The sequence below is a fragment of the Ovis aries genome, chromosome 5 (assembly GCF_016772045.2).
Source record: "Ovis aries strain OAR_USU_Benz2616 breed Rambouillet chromosome 5, ARS-UI_Ramb_v3.0, whole genome shotgun sequence".
Taxonomy (NCBI): domain Eukaryota; kingdom Metazoa; phylum Chordata; class Mammalia; order Artiodactyla; family Bovidae; genus Ovis; species Ovis aries.
In genome coordinates this window covers 20106651-20125143 of record NC_056058.1, presented here as the reverse complement: position 1 = coordinate 20125143, position 18493 = coordinate 20106651, and the positions used below count along the sequence as shown (strand labels likewise).

General features: G+C 40.3%; 1 protein-coding gene across 1 annotated transcript in view; it reads right to left on the bottom strand.

The window, feature by feature from the left end:
* Positions 1–2022: 2022 nt before the first annotated feature.
* LOC114108689 (prolyl 4-hydroxylase subunit alpha-2-like) overlaps positions 2023–18493 on the bottom strand; it is a gene marked incomplete at its 5' end in the record, with an annotated part of 58081 nt that continues 41610 nt past the window's right edge. The window contains 2 exon segments of the mRNA XM_027970579.3: positions 2023–3464; positions 3982–4050. Of these exon segments, the coding sequence (XP_027826380.2) occupies positions 3360–3464; positions 3982–4050 (174 nt within the window).

Below are 18493 nucleotides of genomic sequence, written 5' to 3'. Positions count from 1 at the left end.
CATTTCCGCTTCTAGATACATATTCTACATAAATGTGTTTATTTGTACCAGAAATAATATATAAAAATGCAATGACAGCCTATTCATTAAAGACTGAAACCAGCCTAAATGTCTATCAACAGTGTATCAGTATATTATATACTATCCTATGATAGATGCTAACAAAAGTGAACCATACAAATTAACATAAATTACAGCTGCACAACAACATGAATGAAGCCTACAAACAACTATCAAATAAAATAACCCAAACATCTCCCAAAATATACTCTTAATTTCACTACAAAAAGTTCAAAATCAGGGAAAACAAAATAACTAATATTTATTTAGGGATACAGACCTTGATAGTAAAACTGCAAAGAAAAGCAAAGGCATGACTACCACAGATCACTTGACAGTGGTTACTACCGAGGTACTGGGGGCAGGTCAGAGATGTGATCAGAGAGGCTCACAGGGGCTCCTGAGGTATAAGTCTGAAAATAATCTCTTCTCTAACCCAGATAGTGACATGGGTGCTCATGCTCACTCTCATAGTCTTTAAACTGTACATCTATGTATCACAAACAATTCTGGGTGTGTATTTCAAATTTTTAAAGTAAGAAATCTCAAATTACAACAGCATCACAACCATGGGCATACATGATCTCTATATTCTCTGAGATGCAAGAAGACTGACTCCCTCACTTCCCAGAAAGGACATTGATGCTTAGAGGAAAAATAAGTGGGAAACCTTGTCTAGAACCTAACATCAGAGTTTTCCTCTCAAGTATTCATTATGCATATTCTCCTTGAACAGAGAGGATGCATAGGAAATGGTAAACTTGGTAAAAGCTCCCCATATTAAAATATATATAGTCTAAATAAAGCTCTTCAAGGCTTCTGGCAGGGAGGGACATTTTATTTTTTGGTTAAAGCCACATTAATAGAAATTTCATAAAAACAAGCATGTAAACAAGGTATTAGAACTTTGGTTCACTGAAACATCTCACATCTAAAGCATCTGAAGTACAAAGGTAACTTGCTATGTGCCAGACCACCTGACTCTGTTCCAACCCTACCTGAGCAGCCAGAGATAGCACAGGCTGGCCAGAGAGGCTGGGACCAAGGTTACCCAGGACATTCCCCAGTCCACTCTCTACTCCACACAAATATTCATGCCTCCAAAGACCTGCCTGACGGGACTGGAAGATGAGGGGGGTCTCCCACATTGAATCTGAAGACAATATGGGTTGAGGGGCCAGGAAGGCAAAGGGCAGAAAAGGATGACAGTCAACTTCTGTTGATCCACATGGCCTCAAGAATTCCTGCCCTGATTTATAGAACCACTTATTGGAGAATGGACAGAAATAAGTAGATTAGTTCAGCAGCCAAAATGAATGATGCCTTCATGATGACTCCTTCACAGGGTCTGGGAGTCAGAAATGAGTAAGACTTGGTTTTGGGCATCAAGTTGCTTATTAACTGGTGAGGGAAAGAGATAACTGTACAAAAGCCTGTCAGTAGCACAAGATATATGCATGTAGGCTGCCACAGAAATAGAGCTAAAGAGAGTCTAACCATGTTGGGGAAGAGGAAACCCTAGAGCTGGGACAGAAAGCTGAATAGGAGTTATTCAGCAAAGAAAATTGACAGAGCAAGTGGTTCCTATACCAAGAGTGTCTGGGAAGTGGGAACAGGATGAGAAAGAGAGCAGGCATGATCCACGCTGGAGTGTGTGTCAAGGACCCCAAAAAGCTTGATATTGCTGGGATGTGGAGGGTGGAAACTGAGAGATAGGAGATGAAGCTGGAGGTTAAGATTGTGGAAGGCCTAGACATCGACCTCAGGGGCTCTGGCAAGTGGACCAATCTTAGGAAGCAGAGTTGGTGCTAGCATAGTCTATTACTTAAAGCTGTGCCTTAAAGGCTCATGAATCATGATTTCATTTCTCAATATAGATGCATTAATAATGAATTCTAAAAATTGATTTTAATGTATTAATGAAGTCATAATACTTCAAAATATAATTTATAATACTTAATTTTTAAAGCAATACATATACTTTTTTGGAAAAGTCAAACTGTTCCACAAGAATTACAATGTTACACAGCAATCTCCTACTTATCCCTTCTCACCACCAATTCCCACCTCCAGAGGACATTCAACTCCTTTAGCTGTTTCTTCTGATATTTATCTTTATTTTTCTAAATAATATACTTACAGTGCTATTTATTTCAATTTTAGATCTTATATGTTGATAAGTCTACCATGGAAGATGGAGATTTGGAATTTTTTACACTACTCTTCAAATGCCTATTTCACACTCCTATCTCCCAATATAGTTAAATTACAAGTTTAGTTAAATTAATATTTATTGTTCACATTATTATGTCATTTATGTAAATACTGCTCACACCTAAGCCATCTAATAAATAAAACAGGTGATTCTTGAACCACACAGGTCCATTTATATGTGGATATTTTTAAAACAGTTTAAATATTATGGTACTATACAACCCCACAGTCCATTGAATCTACTAATGTAGAAGCACAGATATGACGGAATCATGTACACCAACTATAAATTATATGCAGATTTCCAACTGTGCTGAGGGTCAGTACTCCTAATCCCCACTTTGTTCAAGGCTCAGCTATACTTCTATTTCCTTTCTTGTACAACTTTTTCTTTTTCCTGAGGTCAGCAATTGTCTCATTTTGTTTTTAATTTGCTTAATTTTCCGTGAACCTATCATTACTTATCCCCATAATTCTCTAAGAAGGCTATAAATTTTTCTCTTCGTGATCACTTCCTGTCACAACCTGCTTTGAGCCTCTCCACTGCTCACCACAGCTGCTTCCAGAACAAAGCTCAAATTTCAGCCTCCATGGTTTGGTCCCAGCCTTGAGCTTCATCTCTTGACCCCTGTGCTAAGGCCTCTTTTCGTGCAAGAGACAAAGGCAGCCTGTCTCCACACCTACAATGCTGCTTTTAGCTTGAGCCTTGCTCCATGTAGGCTTTACTTGCCTGAGACACCTCTTCCCATCTCTGATTCAAGTTCTCCCTGACTGCAATCTCAGAACCCTTGCCAGAATCCATTTCTCTTGACAGCCATATTCAAGAAGTCTCCACAAGGTTCCCATAGTATTTTGAGAATGTTCAAGGGAAACTCAAATCAGTTATTTTAATATTCTCAACAAATTAAGTGGGTAGAGAGCTACATGTTGAAAGAAGGCTCTAAAGTAGTTAGTGTAGAAAATTCTATACAAGGAAATTGTCTTGCCTTCATAAGAATATGGCAGCTGTTCACTCCCGGTACAGAGTCTAAGATTGACCACCAAAACCTAGTATGAGGTCACAATGGCTAACCGCACATCTTATATCACTCACCCCACTTGCAGCCCACAAGCACAGGACAGGCAGTATGTTTTGTTAGGTGGTTGCCTTTCCCACTCAGCAGAAGGTTATACCAGAATATGGCTGTTCCCTGGAAAGAGAGGGCTTATCAGAACATATCCTGTTGCTGGTTTTGAGGGAACAAATCAGAAACAGTCTTTGGAAGACACAAATTTTGAACCCAAAAAGAGATGCCACTTGTGATAAGCATATGACTTATTTTTATTCAGGGAAAGTCATCAGCTACCTATATAGCCACCACTCCAATTTCACACAGTCTCTGGGACCTGACCATGGAGTACTTCTGAAACTCCAATCTGAAAGGAAACACTCTCACCAAAGTATAAGGGCACAGAGCTCTAGGACTCCACGGGCATTATGCAGGCAGTACCTACCCCTTATGATGTGGTGAACATCTGGAAACCCACCCGTCCTTGAAGGATCTCCTATACCTTTTCCCAAAGTAGAGGCCAAAAGATTGTAGTCCAGGTAGAAAGTTAGTTCCTGATGCCATCACAGTCACAGTAAAGCAAGCTAAGGAATGAAGCAGGTAATGAACAAGTCCTGTGCCCTGAAGCAACCAGTGACCTACAAAGAACAGAAATTACCTTCTTGGGTGAAATCATAGTCCCCAGATATGGGAAGACAGTGGCACGACCAGCTTCTACATCATTCATCTGTGAAAACAAAGCATAGTAGTTGCCCCTTCTCACTCAAGGCTCTTAGATTCTATATCCTGCTTGATTTGGGAAGGATCCAGAAACAACAAGCTGTTCTTTTTTCCCTACCACCCATGGTCAGTTCAGTTCAGTTCAGATCAGTTCAGTCGCTCAGTCATGTCTGACTCTGCGACCCCATGAATCGCAGCATGCCAGGCCTCCTTGTCCATCACCAAATCCCGGAGTTCACTCACACTCACGCCCATCGAGTCCATGATGCCATCCAGCCATCTCATCCTCTGTCGTCCCCTTCTCCTCCTGCCCCCAATCCCTCCCAGCATCAGGGTCTTTTCCAATGAGTCAATTCTTTGCATGAGGTGGCCAAAGTACTGGAGTTTCAGCTTTAGCATCATCCCTTCCAAAGAAATCCCAGGACCGATCTCCTTTAGAATGGCCTGGTTGGATCTCCTTGTAGTCCAAGGGACTCTCAAGAGTCTTCTCCAACACCACAGTTCAAAAGCATCAATTCTTCGGCACTCAGCCTTCTTCACAGTCGAACTCTCACATCCATACATGATCACAGGAAAAACCATAGCCTTGACTAGACGGACCTTAGTCGGCAAAGTAATGTCTCTGCTTTTGAATATGCTATCTAGGTTGGTCATAACTTTCCTTCCAAGGAGTAAGCATCTTTTAATTTCATGGCTGTAATCACCATCTGCAGTGATTTTGGAGCCCCCAAAAATAAAGTCTGACACTGTTTCCACTGTTTCCCCATCTATTTCCCATGAAGTGATGGGACTGGATGCCATGATCTTCGTTTTCTGAATGTTGAGCTTTAGGCCAACTTTTTCACTCTCCTCTTTCACTTTCATCAAGAGGCTTTTAGTTCCTCTTCACTTTCTGCCATAAGGGTGGTATCATCTGCATATCTGAGGTTATTGATATTTCTCCTGGCAATCTTGGTTTCAGCTTGTGTTTCTTCCAGTCCAGCGTTTCTCATGATGTACTCTTCACAGAAGTTAAATAAGCAGGGTGACAATATACAGCCTTGATGGACTCCTTTTCCTATTTGAAACCAGTCTGTTGTTCTATGTCCACTTCTAACTATTGCTTCCTGACCTGCATACAGATTTCTCAAGAGGCAGGTCAGGTGGTCTGTATTCCCATCTCTCTCAGAATTTTCCACAGTTGATTGTGATCCACATAGTCAAAGGCTTTGGCATAGTCAATAAAGCAGAAATAGATGTTTTTCTGGAACTCTCTTGCTTCTTCCATGATCCAGCGGGTGTTGGCAATTTGATCTCTGGTTCCTCTGCCTTTTCTAAAACCAGCTTGAACATCAGGAAGTTCCTGGTTCACATATTGCTGAATCCTGGCTTGGAGAATTTTGAGCATTACTTTACTAGCGTGTGAGATGAGTGCAATTGTGCGGTAGTTTGAGCATTCTTTGGCATTGCCTTTCTTTGGGATTGGAATGAAAACTGACCTTTTTCAGTCCTGTGGCCACTGATGAGTTTTCCAAATTTGCTGGCATATTGACTGTAGCACTTTCACAGCATCACCTTTCAGGATTTGAAATAGGTCAACTGGAATTCCATCACCTCCACTAGCTTTGTTCGTAGTGATGCTTTCTAAGGCCCACTTGACTTCACATTCCAGGAAGTCTGGCTCTAGATGAGTGATCACACCATCGTGATTATCTGGGTCGTGAAGATCTTTCTTGTACAGTTCTTCTGTGTATTCTTGCCACCTCTTCTCAATATCTTCTGCTTCTGTTAGGTCCATACCATTTCTGTCCTTTATGGAGCCCATCTTTTCTGGACTCAGTAAAGATCAAGTTGGGCAAACATTTCTGTTCACTGACTCTAAGACCTTTCTCTTTCGAGAAAGGGGAACTGTTTCATAGAGCAACAAGTTTGTTTCTATTAACAATTTCTGTGTGGGTCTTTCCCCCAGTCCTGACTCCTCTACTTCTTGAACTCCTCAATCTGGCAAAGGTGCTCATTCTTTTCTCTGCAAGAATTCATAAGCACCTGCTACACAGTAAAAAGATTTTCCAACTCTGGAACAGTGATTTTAAAAAATAGGTGTATATATATCCCCTGCCTCACAGTTGGAGCTCCCAGTTATGTACTGTGGTTCTCAACTTTGCTTCTGCCTGATACATCCCAATGAGTCAACTCTTTGCATGAGGTGGCCAAAGTATTGGAATTTCAGCTTCAGCATCAGTCCTTCCAATGAACACCCAGGACTGATTTCCTTTAGGATGGACTGGTTGGATCTCCTTGCAGTCCAAGGGACTCTCAAGAGTCTTCTCCAACACCACAGTTCAAAAGCATCAATTCTTCAGCACTCAGCTTTCTTCACAGTCCAACTCTCACATCCATACATGATCACAGGAAAACCATAGCCTTGACTAAACGGACCTTTGTTGGCAAAGTAATGTCTCCGCTTTTGAATATGCCATCTATGTTGGTCATACCTTTCCTTCCAAGGAGTAAGTGTCTTAATTTCATGGCTTCAGTCACCATCTGCAGTGATTTTGGAGCCCCCACAAAAATAAAGTCTGACACTGTTTCCACTGTTTCTCCATCTATTTTCCATGAAGTGATGGGACCAGATGCCATGATCTTCGTTTTCTGAATGTTGAGCTTTAAGCCAACTTTTTCACTCTCCTCTTTCACTTTCATCAAGAGGCTTTTTAGTTCCTCTTCACTTTCTGCCATAAGGGTGGTATCATCTGCATATCTGAGGTTATTGATATTTCTCCTAGCAATCTTGATTCCAGCTTGTGCTTCTTCCAGCCCAGTGTTTCTCATGATATACTCTGCATAGAAGTTAAATAAGCCAGGTGACAATATACAGTCTTGACGTACTCCTTTTCCTTTTTGGAACCAGTCTGTTGTTCCATGTCCACTTCTAACTGTTGCTTCCTGACCTGCATATAAGTTTCTCAAGAGGCAGGTCAGGTGGTCTGTATTCCCATTTCTTGAAGAATTTTCCAGTTTTATTGTGATCCACACAGTCAAAGGCTTTGGCATAGTCAATAAAGCAGAAATAGAAGTTTTTCTGAAACAAGAGATTGGGGACAGGAGGAAAAGGGGATGACAGAGGATGAGATGGCTGGATGGCATCACCGACTCGATGGACATGAATTTGAGTGAACTCCAGGAGTTGGTGATGGACAGGGAGGCCAGGCATGCTGCGATTCATGGGGTCGCAAAGAGTCGGACATGACTGAGCGACTGAACTGAACTGACACATCCCATCTGTCAAGAAGGGCTGACTACAGTAGCCATACACTTGGAAGGGGTCATGAAAGAGATTAGGCCAGAGATCAATATTGGGAGTCTTTGATGTCTACTGGAGTCTCTGATGTCTATCAGTCACCAGTCTACTGGTGTCTGATTGAAAGGAGTCAGTAGCAGAGTTCAAGTGGAGGATATTTAAACCAGAGTGCACTCCATACTTCTCAGCGAGCTAATCCAGCCCTTTACTTATTTAAAATGGAAGCACGTTGTTGTGAAAGTAAAAGGCACTCAGTCCGACTCTTTGTGTCCTCATGGATTATACAGTCCATGGACTTCTCCAAGCCAGAATACTAGTGTGGGTAGCCTTTTCCTTCTCTAGGGGATCTTCCCAACCCAGGGAAAGAACCCAGGTCTCCTGCCTTGCAGACGAATTCTTTACCAGCTGAGCCACAAGGTTGTATAATATTATATAAGTTACAGGTGTTCAACAGAGTGAGTCACCATTTTTAAAGGTTATACTCTATTTATAGGTATTATAAGATGTGCCTATATTCCATATGTTGTAACACTTATCCCTGTAGCTTATTCTATACCTAATAGCTTGTACCTCTTACTCCCTTACCCTTTTTCCCCTCTTCCCTTCCCTTTCCCCACTGGTAATCACAAGTTTGTTCTCTATATCTCTAAGTTTGCTTCTTTTCTGTCGTATTGACTAGCTTGTTTTATTTTTAGGTTCCATATGTAAGTGATACCATACACTATTTGTCTTTGTCTGACTTATTTCACTTAGCATACTGTCCTCCAAGTTCATCCATATTGCTACAAATGGCAAACTTCTGCTCTTTTTTGAGTCTGAGTAGTAGTTTATTGTACATGTATACCACATCTTCTTTATCTGTTCATCTGTTTGGGAATTTAGGTTGCTTCCACACCTTGGCAGTTGCAAATAATGTTTCTATAAACTATGAACCAGGGTGTATGTATCTATTTGAATTAGCATTTTTGCTTTTTTCAGATATATACTAAAAAATGGAATTGCTGAGTCACAAGGCAAATAAGTCATAAAAAAAAATTATGATTTTCAGAAATCTCCATTCTGTTTTCCATAGTGGCTGCACCAACTCACATCATACCAACAGCGGGAGGTTCCCGTTTCTCCATATCCTTGCCAATATGTGCTATTTGTGTTATTGATGATGGCTGTTCTGACAGGTGTGAGATAGTATCTCACTGTGGTTTTGATTTGCATTTCCCTGAGGATTAATCACATTGAGCATTTTTTCCATGTCTGCTGGCCATCTTAATTTCCTCTTTGGAAAAATGTCTATTCAGTTCTTCTGCCCACTTTAAAAAGACATTTATTTAATTGGGGGCTAATTACTTTACAATAACGTGGTAGTTTTTGCCATACATGGACATGAATCAGCCACGGGTGTATGTGTGTCCACCATCCCAAACCCCCCTCTCATCTATCTCCCTTCTCATTCCATCCCTCTGGGTTGTGCCAGTGCACCAGCTTTGAGTGCCCTGTTTCATACATCGAATGTGGACTGGTCATCTATTTCACGTATGGTAATATACAGATTTCAATGCTATTCTCTCAAATCATCCCACACTCGAAAGTCTTTCATCTACATCTGTGTCTCTTTTGCTGTCTCGAGTATAGGGTAGTCATTACCGTCTTTCTAAATTCCATATATATGTGTTAATATACTGTATTGGTGTTTTTCTTTCTGACTTATTTCACTCTGTATAACAGGCTCCAGTTTCATCTACCTTATTAGAACTGATTCCAATGTGTTCCTTTTAATAGCTGAGTCATATTCCATTGTGTATATGTACCACAGCTTTCTTATCCATTCGTCTGCAGATGGACATCTAGGTTGCTTCCATGTCCTGGCTATTGTAAACAGTGGCACAATGAACACTGGGGTACACGTGTCTCTTTCAATTCTGGTTTCCTTGGTGTGTATGCTCAGCAGTGGGATTGCCAGGTTGTATGGCAGTTCTATTTCCAGTTTTTTAAGGAATCTCCACACTGTTCTCCATAGTGGCTGTACTAGTTTGCATTCCCACCAACAGTGTAAGAGGCTTCCCTTTTCTCCACACCCTCTCCAGCATTCACTGTTTGTAGACTTTTTGATAGCAGCCATTCTGACTGGCGTAAGTTGGTACCTCATTGTGGTTTCGATTTGCATTTCTCTGATAATGAGTGATGTTGAGCATCTTTTCATGTGTTTGTTAGCCACCTGTATGTCTTCTTTGGAGAAATGTCTGTTTAGTTCTTTGGCCCATTTTTTATTGGCTCATTTATTTTTCTGGTATTGAAATGCATGAGCTGCTTGTATATTTTTGAGATTAATTGTCAGTTGCTTCATTTGTTATTATCTTCTCCCATTCTGAAGGCTGTCTTTTCACCTTGCTTATAGTTTCCTTCGCTGTGCAAAACCTTTTAAGTTTAATTACATCCCACTGGTTTATTTTTGCTTTTATTTCCATTACTCTGGGAGGTGGGTCATAGAGGATCTTGCTGTGATTTATGTCAGAGAGTGTTCTGCCTATGTTTTCCTCTAGGAGTTTTATAGTTTCTGGTCTTACATTTAGATCTTTAATCCATTTTGACTTTATGTTTGTGTACAGTATTAGAAAGTGTTCTAATTTCATTCTTTTACAGGTGGTTGACCAGTTTTCCCAGCACCACTTGTTAAAGAAATTGTCTTTTCTCCACTGTATATTTTTGCCTCCTTTGTCAAAGTTAAGGTGTCCATAGGTGTGTGAATTTATCTCTGGGCTTTCTATTTTGTTCCACTATTCTATATTTCTGTCTTTCTGCCAGTACCATACTGTCTTGATGACCACAGCTTTGTAGTATAGTCTGAAGTCAGGCAGGTTGATTCCTCCAGTTCCCTTCTTCTTTCTTAAGGTTGCTTTGGCTTTTCAAGGTTTTTGTATTTCCATACAAATTGTGAAATTATTTGTACTCAGTTCTGTGAAAAATGCCACTGGTAGCTAGATAGGGATTGCATTGAATCTATAGATCGCTTTGGGTAGTATACTCATTTTTACTATATTGATTCTTCTGATTCATGAACATGGTATATTTCTCCATCTATTTGCGTTATCTTTGATTTCTTTCATCAGTGTTTTATAGTTTTATATATATAGGTCTTTTGTTTCTTTACTACATTTATTCCTAAGTATTTTATTCTTTTCATCACAATGGTGAATGGGATTGTTTCCTAAATTTCTCTGTTTTCTCATTGTTAGTGTATAGCAATGAAAGGGATTTCTGTGTGTTGATTTTATATCCTACAACTTTACCATATTTATTGATTAGCTCTAGTAATTTTCTGGTGGTGTCTTTAGGGTTTCCTATGTAGATGAACATGTCATCTGCAAATAGTGACAGTTTTATGTCTTCTTTTCCAATCTGGATTCTTTTTATTTCTTTTTCTTCTCTGATGGCTGTGGCTAAAACTTCCAAAACTATGTTGACTAGCAGTGGTGAGAGTAGGCAGCTTTGTCTTGTTCCTGACTTTAGGGGAAATGTTTTCATTTTTTGCCATTGAGGATAATGTTTGCTGTGGGTTTATCATATGGCTTCTATTATGTTGAGGTATGTTCCTTCTATGCCTGCTTTCTGGAGTTTTCATCATAAATGGGTGTTGAATTTTGTCAAAGGCTTTCTCTGTATCTATTGAGATAATCATATGGTTTTTATCCTTCAATTTTTTTAATGGGGTATATCACAATGACTGGTTTGCAAATATTGAAGAATACTTGCATTCCTGGAATAAAGCCCACTTGGTCATGATGTATGATCTCTTTAATATGTTGTTGGATTCTGTTTGCTAGAATTTTGTTGATGATTTTTGCATCTATGTTCATCAGTGATATTGGCCTGTAGTTTTCTTCTTTTGTGTGGTATCTTTGTCTGTGGCATTTTTGGTATTAGGATGATGGTGGCCTCATAGAATGAGTTTGGGAATTTACCTTCCTCTGCAGTTTTCTGAAAGGGTTTGAGTAGGATAGGTGTCAGCTCTTCTCTAAATTTTTGGTAAAATTCACCTGTGAAGCCATCTGGTCCTAGGCTTTCATTTGTTAGAAGATTTTTGATTAGTTTCAATTTCCATGCTTGTGATGGGTCTGTTAAGATTTTCTATTTCTTCCTAGTTTATTTTTAGAAGTTATGCTTTTCTAAGAATTAGCCCATTTCTTCCAAGTTGTCCATTTTATTGACATAAAACAGTTCCTGATAGTAGTCTCTTGTGATCCTTTGTACTTCTGTGTTATCTGTTGTGATTTCTCCAGTTTCATTTCCAATTTTGTTGATTTGATTCTTCTCCCTCTTTTTCTTGATGAGTCTGGCTAATTGTCTATTTATCTTCTCAAAGAACCAGCTTTTAGTTTAGTGGCTTTTGCTATAGTCTCCTTTGTTTCATTTATTTCTGCTCTAATTTTAATGATTTCTTTCCTTCTACTAACCCTGGGTTTCTTCATTTCTTCTTTTTCTAGTTGCTTTAAGTGTAAAATTAATGTTATTTATGTGATTTTTCTGTTGTTTCTTGAGGCAATCTTGTATTGCTATGAACCTTCCCCTTAGCGCTGCTTTTACTGAATCCCATAGGTTTTGGGTTGTCGTGTTTCCATTTTCATTTGTTTCTATGCCTATTTTGATCTCCTTTTTCATTTCTTCCATTATTTGTTTGTTATTCAGAAGCATGTTGTTTAGCCTCTATGTGTTTGTATTTTAATAGCTTTTTTCCTGTAATTGACATGTGATTTTACTGCATTGTGATAAGAAAAGATGCTTTGAATGATTTTAATTTTTTTTAATTTATCTAGGCTAGATTTATGGCCCAGGATGTGATCTATCCTGGAGAATGTTCCATGTGCACTTGAGAAAAAGGTGAAATTCATTGTTTTGGGGTGAAATGTCCTATAGATATCAAATTAGGTCTAACTGGTCCATTTAAAGTTTGTGTTTCTTTGCTAATTATCTGTTTGGTTGATCTATCTATAGGTGTGACTAGGGTATTAAAGTCTCCCACTATTATTATGTTACTGTTAATTTTCCCTTTCATACTTGTTAGCATTTGCCTTACATATGGAGGTGCTCCTGTGTTGGGTGCATATATAATTGTTATATCTTCTTCTTGGATTGATCCTTTCATCATTATGTAGTGTCCTTCTTTGTCTCTTTCACTGTCTTTATTTCAAAGTTTATTTTATCTGTTATGAGTATTGCTACTCCTGTTTTCTCTTGGTCTCCATTTGCATGAAATATCTTTTTCCAGCCCTTCACTTTCAGTCTGTATGTGTCCCTTGGTTTGAGGTGGGTCTCTTGTAGACAGCATATATAGTGGTCTTGCTTTTGTATCCATTCAGTCAGTCTTTGTCTTTTGGTTGGGGTATTTAACCCATTTACATTTAAGGTAATTATTGATAAGTATGATCCCATTGCCATTTTCTTTGTTGTTTTGGGTTCAAGTTTATAAACCTTTTCTGTGTTTCCTGTCTAGAGAAGACCCTTTAGCATTTGTTGAAGAGCTGGTTTGGTGGTGCTGAATTCTCTCAGGTTTTGTCTGTAAAGCTTTTGATTTCTCCTTCATATTTGAATGAGATCCTTGCTGGGTATAATCATCTGGGTTGTAGGTTTTTCTCTTTCATCACTTTAAGAACGTCTTGCCATTCCCCTCTGGCCTGAACAGTTTCTATTGAAAGATCAGCTGTTATCCTTATGGGAATCCTCTTGTGTGTTATTTGTTGCTTTTCCTTTGCTGCTTTTAATATTTCCTCTTTGTGTTTGATCTTCATTAATTTGATTAATATGTGTCCTGGGGTATTTTGCCTTGGGTTTATCCTGTTTGGGACTCTCCGGATTTCTGGAACTTGGGTGGCTATTTCCTTCCCCATTTTAGGGAAGATTTCAAATATTATCTCCTCAAGTATTTTCTCATGCCCTTTCATCTTCTTCCAGGACTCCTATGATATGAATGTCAGGGTGCTTAACATTGTCCCAGAGGTCTCTGAGGTTGTCATTTAATTTTTTTTTTCTTTTCTGCTTCATATTATTTCCACCATTCTATCTTCCCCCTCACTTATCCTACTTCTGCCTCAGTTATTCTACTGTTGTTTCTCTACAGACTGTTTTTTATCTCATTTATTGCATTATTCATTATTGATTAACTCTTATTTCTTCTAGGTCCTTGTTAAACGTTTCTTGCATCTTCTCAATCCTTGTCTCTAGTCTATTTATCTGTAACTCCATTTTGCTTTCAAGATTTTGGATCATCTGTACTATCATTATTCTAAATTCTTTGTCAGGTAGACTCCCTATCTCCTCCTCTTTGGTTTGGTTTGGTGGGCATTTATCATGTTCTTTTACCTGCTATTTCTCTGCCTTTTCATTTTGTTTAGATAGCTGTGTTTGGGGTGCCCTTTCCGTAGGCTGGAAATTTGTGATTCCTCTTTATTGTGGAGCCTGCTCCCTGTGGGTGGGGTTAGATTAGTGGCTTGTCAAGGTTTCCTGGTTAGGGGAGCTTGCATCTGTGTTCTGGTGGGTGAAGTTGGATCTCTTCTCTCTGAAGTGCAATTAAGTGTCCAGTAGTGAGTTTTTCAGTATCTATAGGTTTGGCATGGCTTTGGGCAGCCTATCTTTTGATGCTCAGGGCTGTGTTCCTGCTTTGCTGGAGAATTAGCATGGTGTATGTCTTACTCTGGAACTTGTTGGCTCTTGGGTTGAGCTTGGTTTCAATGTAGGTATGGAGGCTTTTGGGTGATCTCTTGTCTATTAACGTGCCCTGGAATCAAGAGTTCTCTGATGTTCTCAAGTTCTGGAGTTAAGCCTCCTGCCTCTGGCTTTCAGTCTTATTCTTACAGTAGCCTCAAGAATTCTCCCTCCATACAGCACAGTGAAAAACATCTAGGTTAATGGTGAAACAATTCTCCAAAGTGAGGGACACCCAGAGAGGTTCACAGAGTTACATGGAGGAGAGGGAAGAGGGAGATAGAGGTGACCAGAAGGAGAAGAGGGAGAGTCAAAAGGGGAGAGACCAGTCTAGCCAGTAATCAGTTTCCTAAGTGTTCCCTAAGTGTTCTTCACAGCCTGAAACACCCAGACAGATTCACAGAGTTAAACAGAGAAAAGAAGGGGGAGGGAGGAGATAGAGGTGACCTGGGAGAGAAAAGGGAGCATCAAAAGGGGAGAGAGAAATCAAGCCAGTAGTCACACCCCTAAGCGAAAATGGATACTGAAGATTAGATTCTTAAAGGTACAAAGTTTCTAACAAATAACAAAAAGTAAAGATTAAAAATCTAGAGTAGAGGTTAGACTCTCAAAAAAACAAAATATTAAAAATATAAAACAAAATCACAAAAATTATAAAATATATATGAAATTGGCTTTAAAAATAGGGTCTTTTTTTGCAAGGTAATAGTAGCTTATAAAAATGAAAATTAAAGGAGCAAAAAAGAACTTAAATTTTAAAAAACTTAAGTAGTGATAATAGTAAAACTATATCTAGGAATTCCTCTGGAGCGGTTGTGGCCGTGTAGCATCAGTTCAGTTTCAGATAGTTCCTTGTTGCAGCTTGTACTTATTCACAAGGTCTGTAAGCCCCCTCCAGTGCTTAGTCAATGTTAATTACAGGGTTTTAATCTGTTGTACCTGTCACTTCCAGAGCGGTTCCCTCTTCCTTGTTTATTTTGGCTTCCTCTTCTTTCAGGTCTCTCCAGTGTCTAATCTCTACCCTGATACAAGAAGGCAAAGGTGGTCACTTATTTAGGGTTACTTGTTCAGTTGTGTTGTGGGGAGTGAGGGACACTGCAAACAAATATCACTGGTGTGTGTGGGGAGTGCTCACAGTATATGGACCACACTGGGTTTGCCCCAGCTCAAGGTAGTATGGGCTTTCCGGGTCTACACTGCTCAGGCTCCAGGGTGCTCTGCAGGGGTACTGTCCAAAGCAAGCCCTGCATTTTGCGCACTTCCCAAGTCTAAACTGCTCAGGTTCTCGGGTACCCCATAAGGGCACAGACTGTTCGGTGTGTGTTTTGTAACTTTCCCAGGTCCAAGCAGCTCAAGCAACCAGGTGCTTGGTGAGCACACTGTTCCAGGAGGGCCACGCATCTTAATGACCTCCCCGGTCTCGGCCACTCATTTTCCCAGGTGTCCCTTGTGTCTCCTCTGGAAAGCTGACCTCAGGCTCTGACCCTCCTGGCAGATGTCAACTGTTCAGGATCCCAGGAAGACATGGTTAGCAACTGGGAGCCTGCTCACAGTTTGGTGGAGGATGCCGGTCTCAGGTCGAGATTGCAACAATCCCTTGCCTTTCAGCTCTGTCACTCACCTGCCTCTCTGCCTCTGGTGGCAGGGGTGGGAGGAGTGGGTCCTGTACGTAGTCAACTAGCTCTCCCTTGGTATTCACTCAATCCTTCGTTCTGTGAGCAGGCCAGGCTGTGCATTAGCCTTTCACGGGAAAGTTCTCTTTTTTCTCTCTCTCTGGCAGTCCCAGTTTGGGCTGCTGTCTCCTGTTAGCTCCCTCAGATTGTCCTCAGGGCATTCAGGCCCGGTCCTTACCCTAAGCACCGATTATGCAGCCCATGCCTCCCTGTCCAGCCCCCCCCAGCTTGTGGCAGAAGTGAGTGTCTGGGCAACTTCTCCGCTGGCAGTTGTGCTTAGGCATGTATTCTGTGGGGATTTTTTCTTTCTCCCGGTTATGTTGCCCTCTGAGATTCCAAAACTTCCCACAGACACACCTGAGAGAGGGTCTCCTACTGTTTGGAAACTTCTCCTCCTTCACAACTCCCTCCCCAGGGTGGGTTTCCATCTCTAACTCTGTTGTCTCTCCTTTTGTCTTTTATATTTTGTCCTACCTCCTTTCAAAGAGAATGGGCTGCCTTTCTGGGTGCCTGGTGTTCTCTGCCAGTGTTCAGAAGTTGTTTTGTGGAAGTTGCTCAGCATTCAAATGATCTTTTGCTGAATTTGTTGGGGAAAAAGTGGTCTCCCCGTCCTATTCCTCCACCATCTTGGGAGTGCTCCTTCCGCCCACTTTTTAATCAAGATTTTTTTAAATGTTGAGTCGCATGAACTGCTTATATATATTGAATATGAATCTCTTATCACTGATATCATTTGCAAATATTTCCCCCTGCTCAGTAGGTCTTTTGTTTTGTTGACAGTTTCCTTTGTTGTGCAAAAGCTTTTGTCCCATTTGTTTAGTTTTATTTCCTTTACTTTAGGAGATGGATTCAAACAAATACTGCTGTAATTTACGTCAGCATGTTCTGACTGTATTTTCCTCTAGAAGTTTTATATATCTAGCATTTTTTTAAACTGTTTTATTTATTTGGCTGTGCCAGGTCTTATTTGGGGCACTCAGGATCATCCATCTTCATTGTAGCACCGTGGGATCTTCTAGTTGTGGCATGCAGGATCTTTGGCTGCGGCATGTGAACTCTCAGTTGCAGCAAGTGAAATATAGTTTCCTGACCAAGGACTGAACTGAGGCCCACTGCATTGGGAGCTCAGAGTCTTAGTCACTGAGACACCAGGGAAGTCCCCTACATACCCAGTTCTACATTTAGTTCTTTAGTCCATTTTGATATTTTTTTTGTACATCCCTTAAAAGAGACATCGCTGGCTAACCCCTACTCAGTCCCCATGGACTTACCGTTCTCAGAATGCACATAAAATCCATCAGTTGCTGTATCACCTGGCCCCTAGCTGTTAAAGCCCTGCTGCTATCCCTTTCTTGTTACCAGTATCTTTGAACTACAACTCATCTCTGCAGCCTCAAGGATAGGCCTCTAGCTTTCTTCCAACTGCCTCTTCTTTGGGGTCCATGAGAAATATTCTGTACAGACTACTTGGCCCAGGTTTCCCCTTCTCTGAGGCTTACAGCAGGAAAACAACACCATGAGAGTCACTGGGCCATACTTTATCTACAACTGCCCAGGAGGAGCTGATCCAACCCTGCCCTGCAAGGACTCCTTGAAAAGAAAGTTTTGACAAATATCAACCTGTGTTCTTTTTCCCCTTGCAATCTAATATTTTTCCCTTTCTCTGCCTCCTTTCAGCCAATCAGCCCAGGGCCCACACTGTAAAGCCTATGGGGCAGACAGTGTGGTGAGCCACCCAGATGCTTCTTTCTGGATTGAGGTATTCATTTCTGAAGCTGTCAGGAGTGTTGCTTGCTGATGATTCACAGCTATGTCCCTCTCTGGATACTGCCCTCATCTGAAAAGAAATGCCTCACCTGTGTTACAACCTCCCTAGGGACAGCCTTCTTCAATGCTGGGCTGATGCCAGAGTAGGAAGGTCTAGGCATCTTGCCTCAATTTAGGGCAATTATAAGGGGTTTTCCAAGTTCCAGACCTTCTCAGAGGGTTGACTCAGGTCTGTTTTGCAGCTGAATCATAGTTCATCTTACTGCACTGCCCAACCCTGTTTCCCCCAATGTCTAATATTATTCTTGAATGCAAATCTCCAGTTCAGAGTCTGTATTTAGAATTGACCTAAAAACTGTTAGTAAACTGAGTGGTTCTAATATATAGATTCTAAAATAAGATTTTGGCAGTCAATTACCTGCTTGGTGGCTAGCAATGAGGACCCTATCATTTGTGGGAGATGTAATATTAATAGTCCCTGGAATGGTGTAGTTGTATATGTGTTCAAACCTTCAGTAACAGCAAATTGGGAAAGGATATTAGTGGAAAAGAACACACTGGTGGTGCAATATCTCAGGTGACTAAAAGATACACGGGTATGGTATACAAACTAAGGTTCCCCTAAAGATGTAGAAAAAAAAAAACATAGTTATCAGAGGGTAAACATATGGCTATCAGAGGGTAAATCAGTGCAGGCAGGAATCAATTAGGAGTTTGGTATTAACGGATACACACGACTATGTATAAATATCTTGCAATAATCTATAATGGAAAAGTTTGAAAAAATATGCTATATATTTAAATAACTGGATTATTTTGGTGTACATGAAAAACATAATATATAGTGTAAAACACTATAAATCAAGTATACTACAATTTTTAAAAATCTGAACTAGAAACCACACACATGAAAAAAGAAGTGAAAGGCCTGCATACTGATAACTACAAAGCACTACTGAGGGAAAGTAAAAAAGACCTAAATAAATAGAAAAACACCCCCATGTTACTGAACTGGAAGTCTATATTGCCAAATGGCA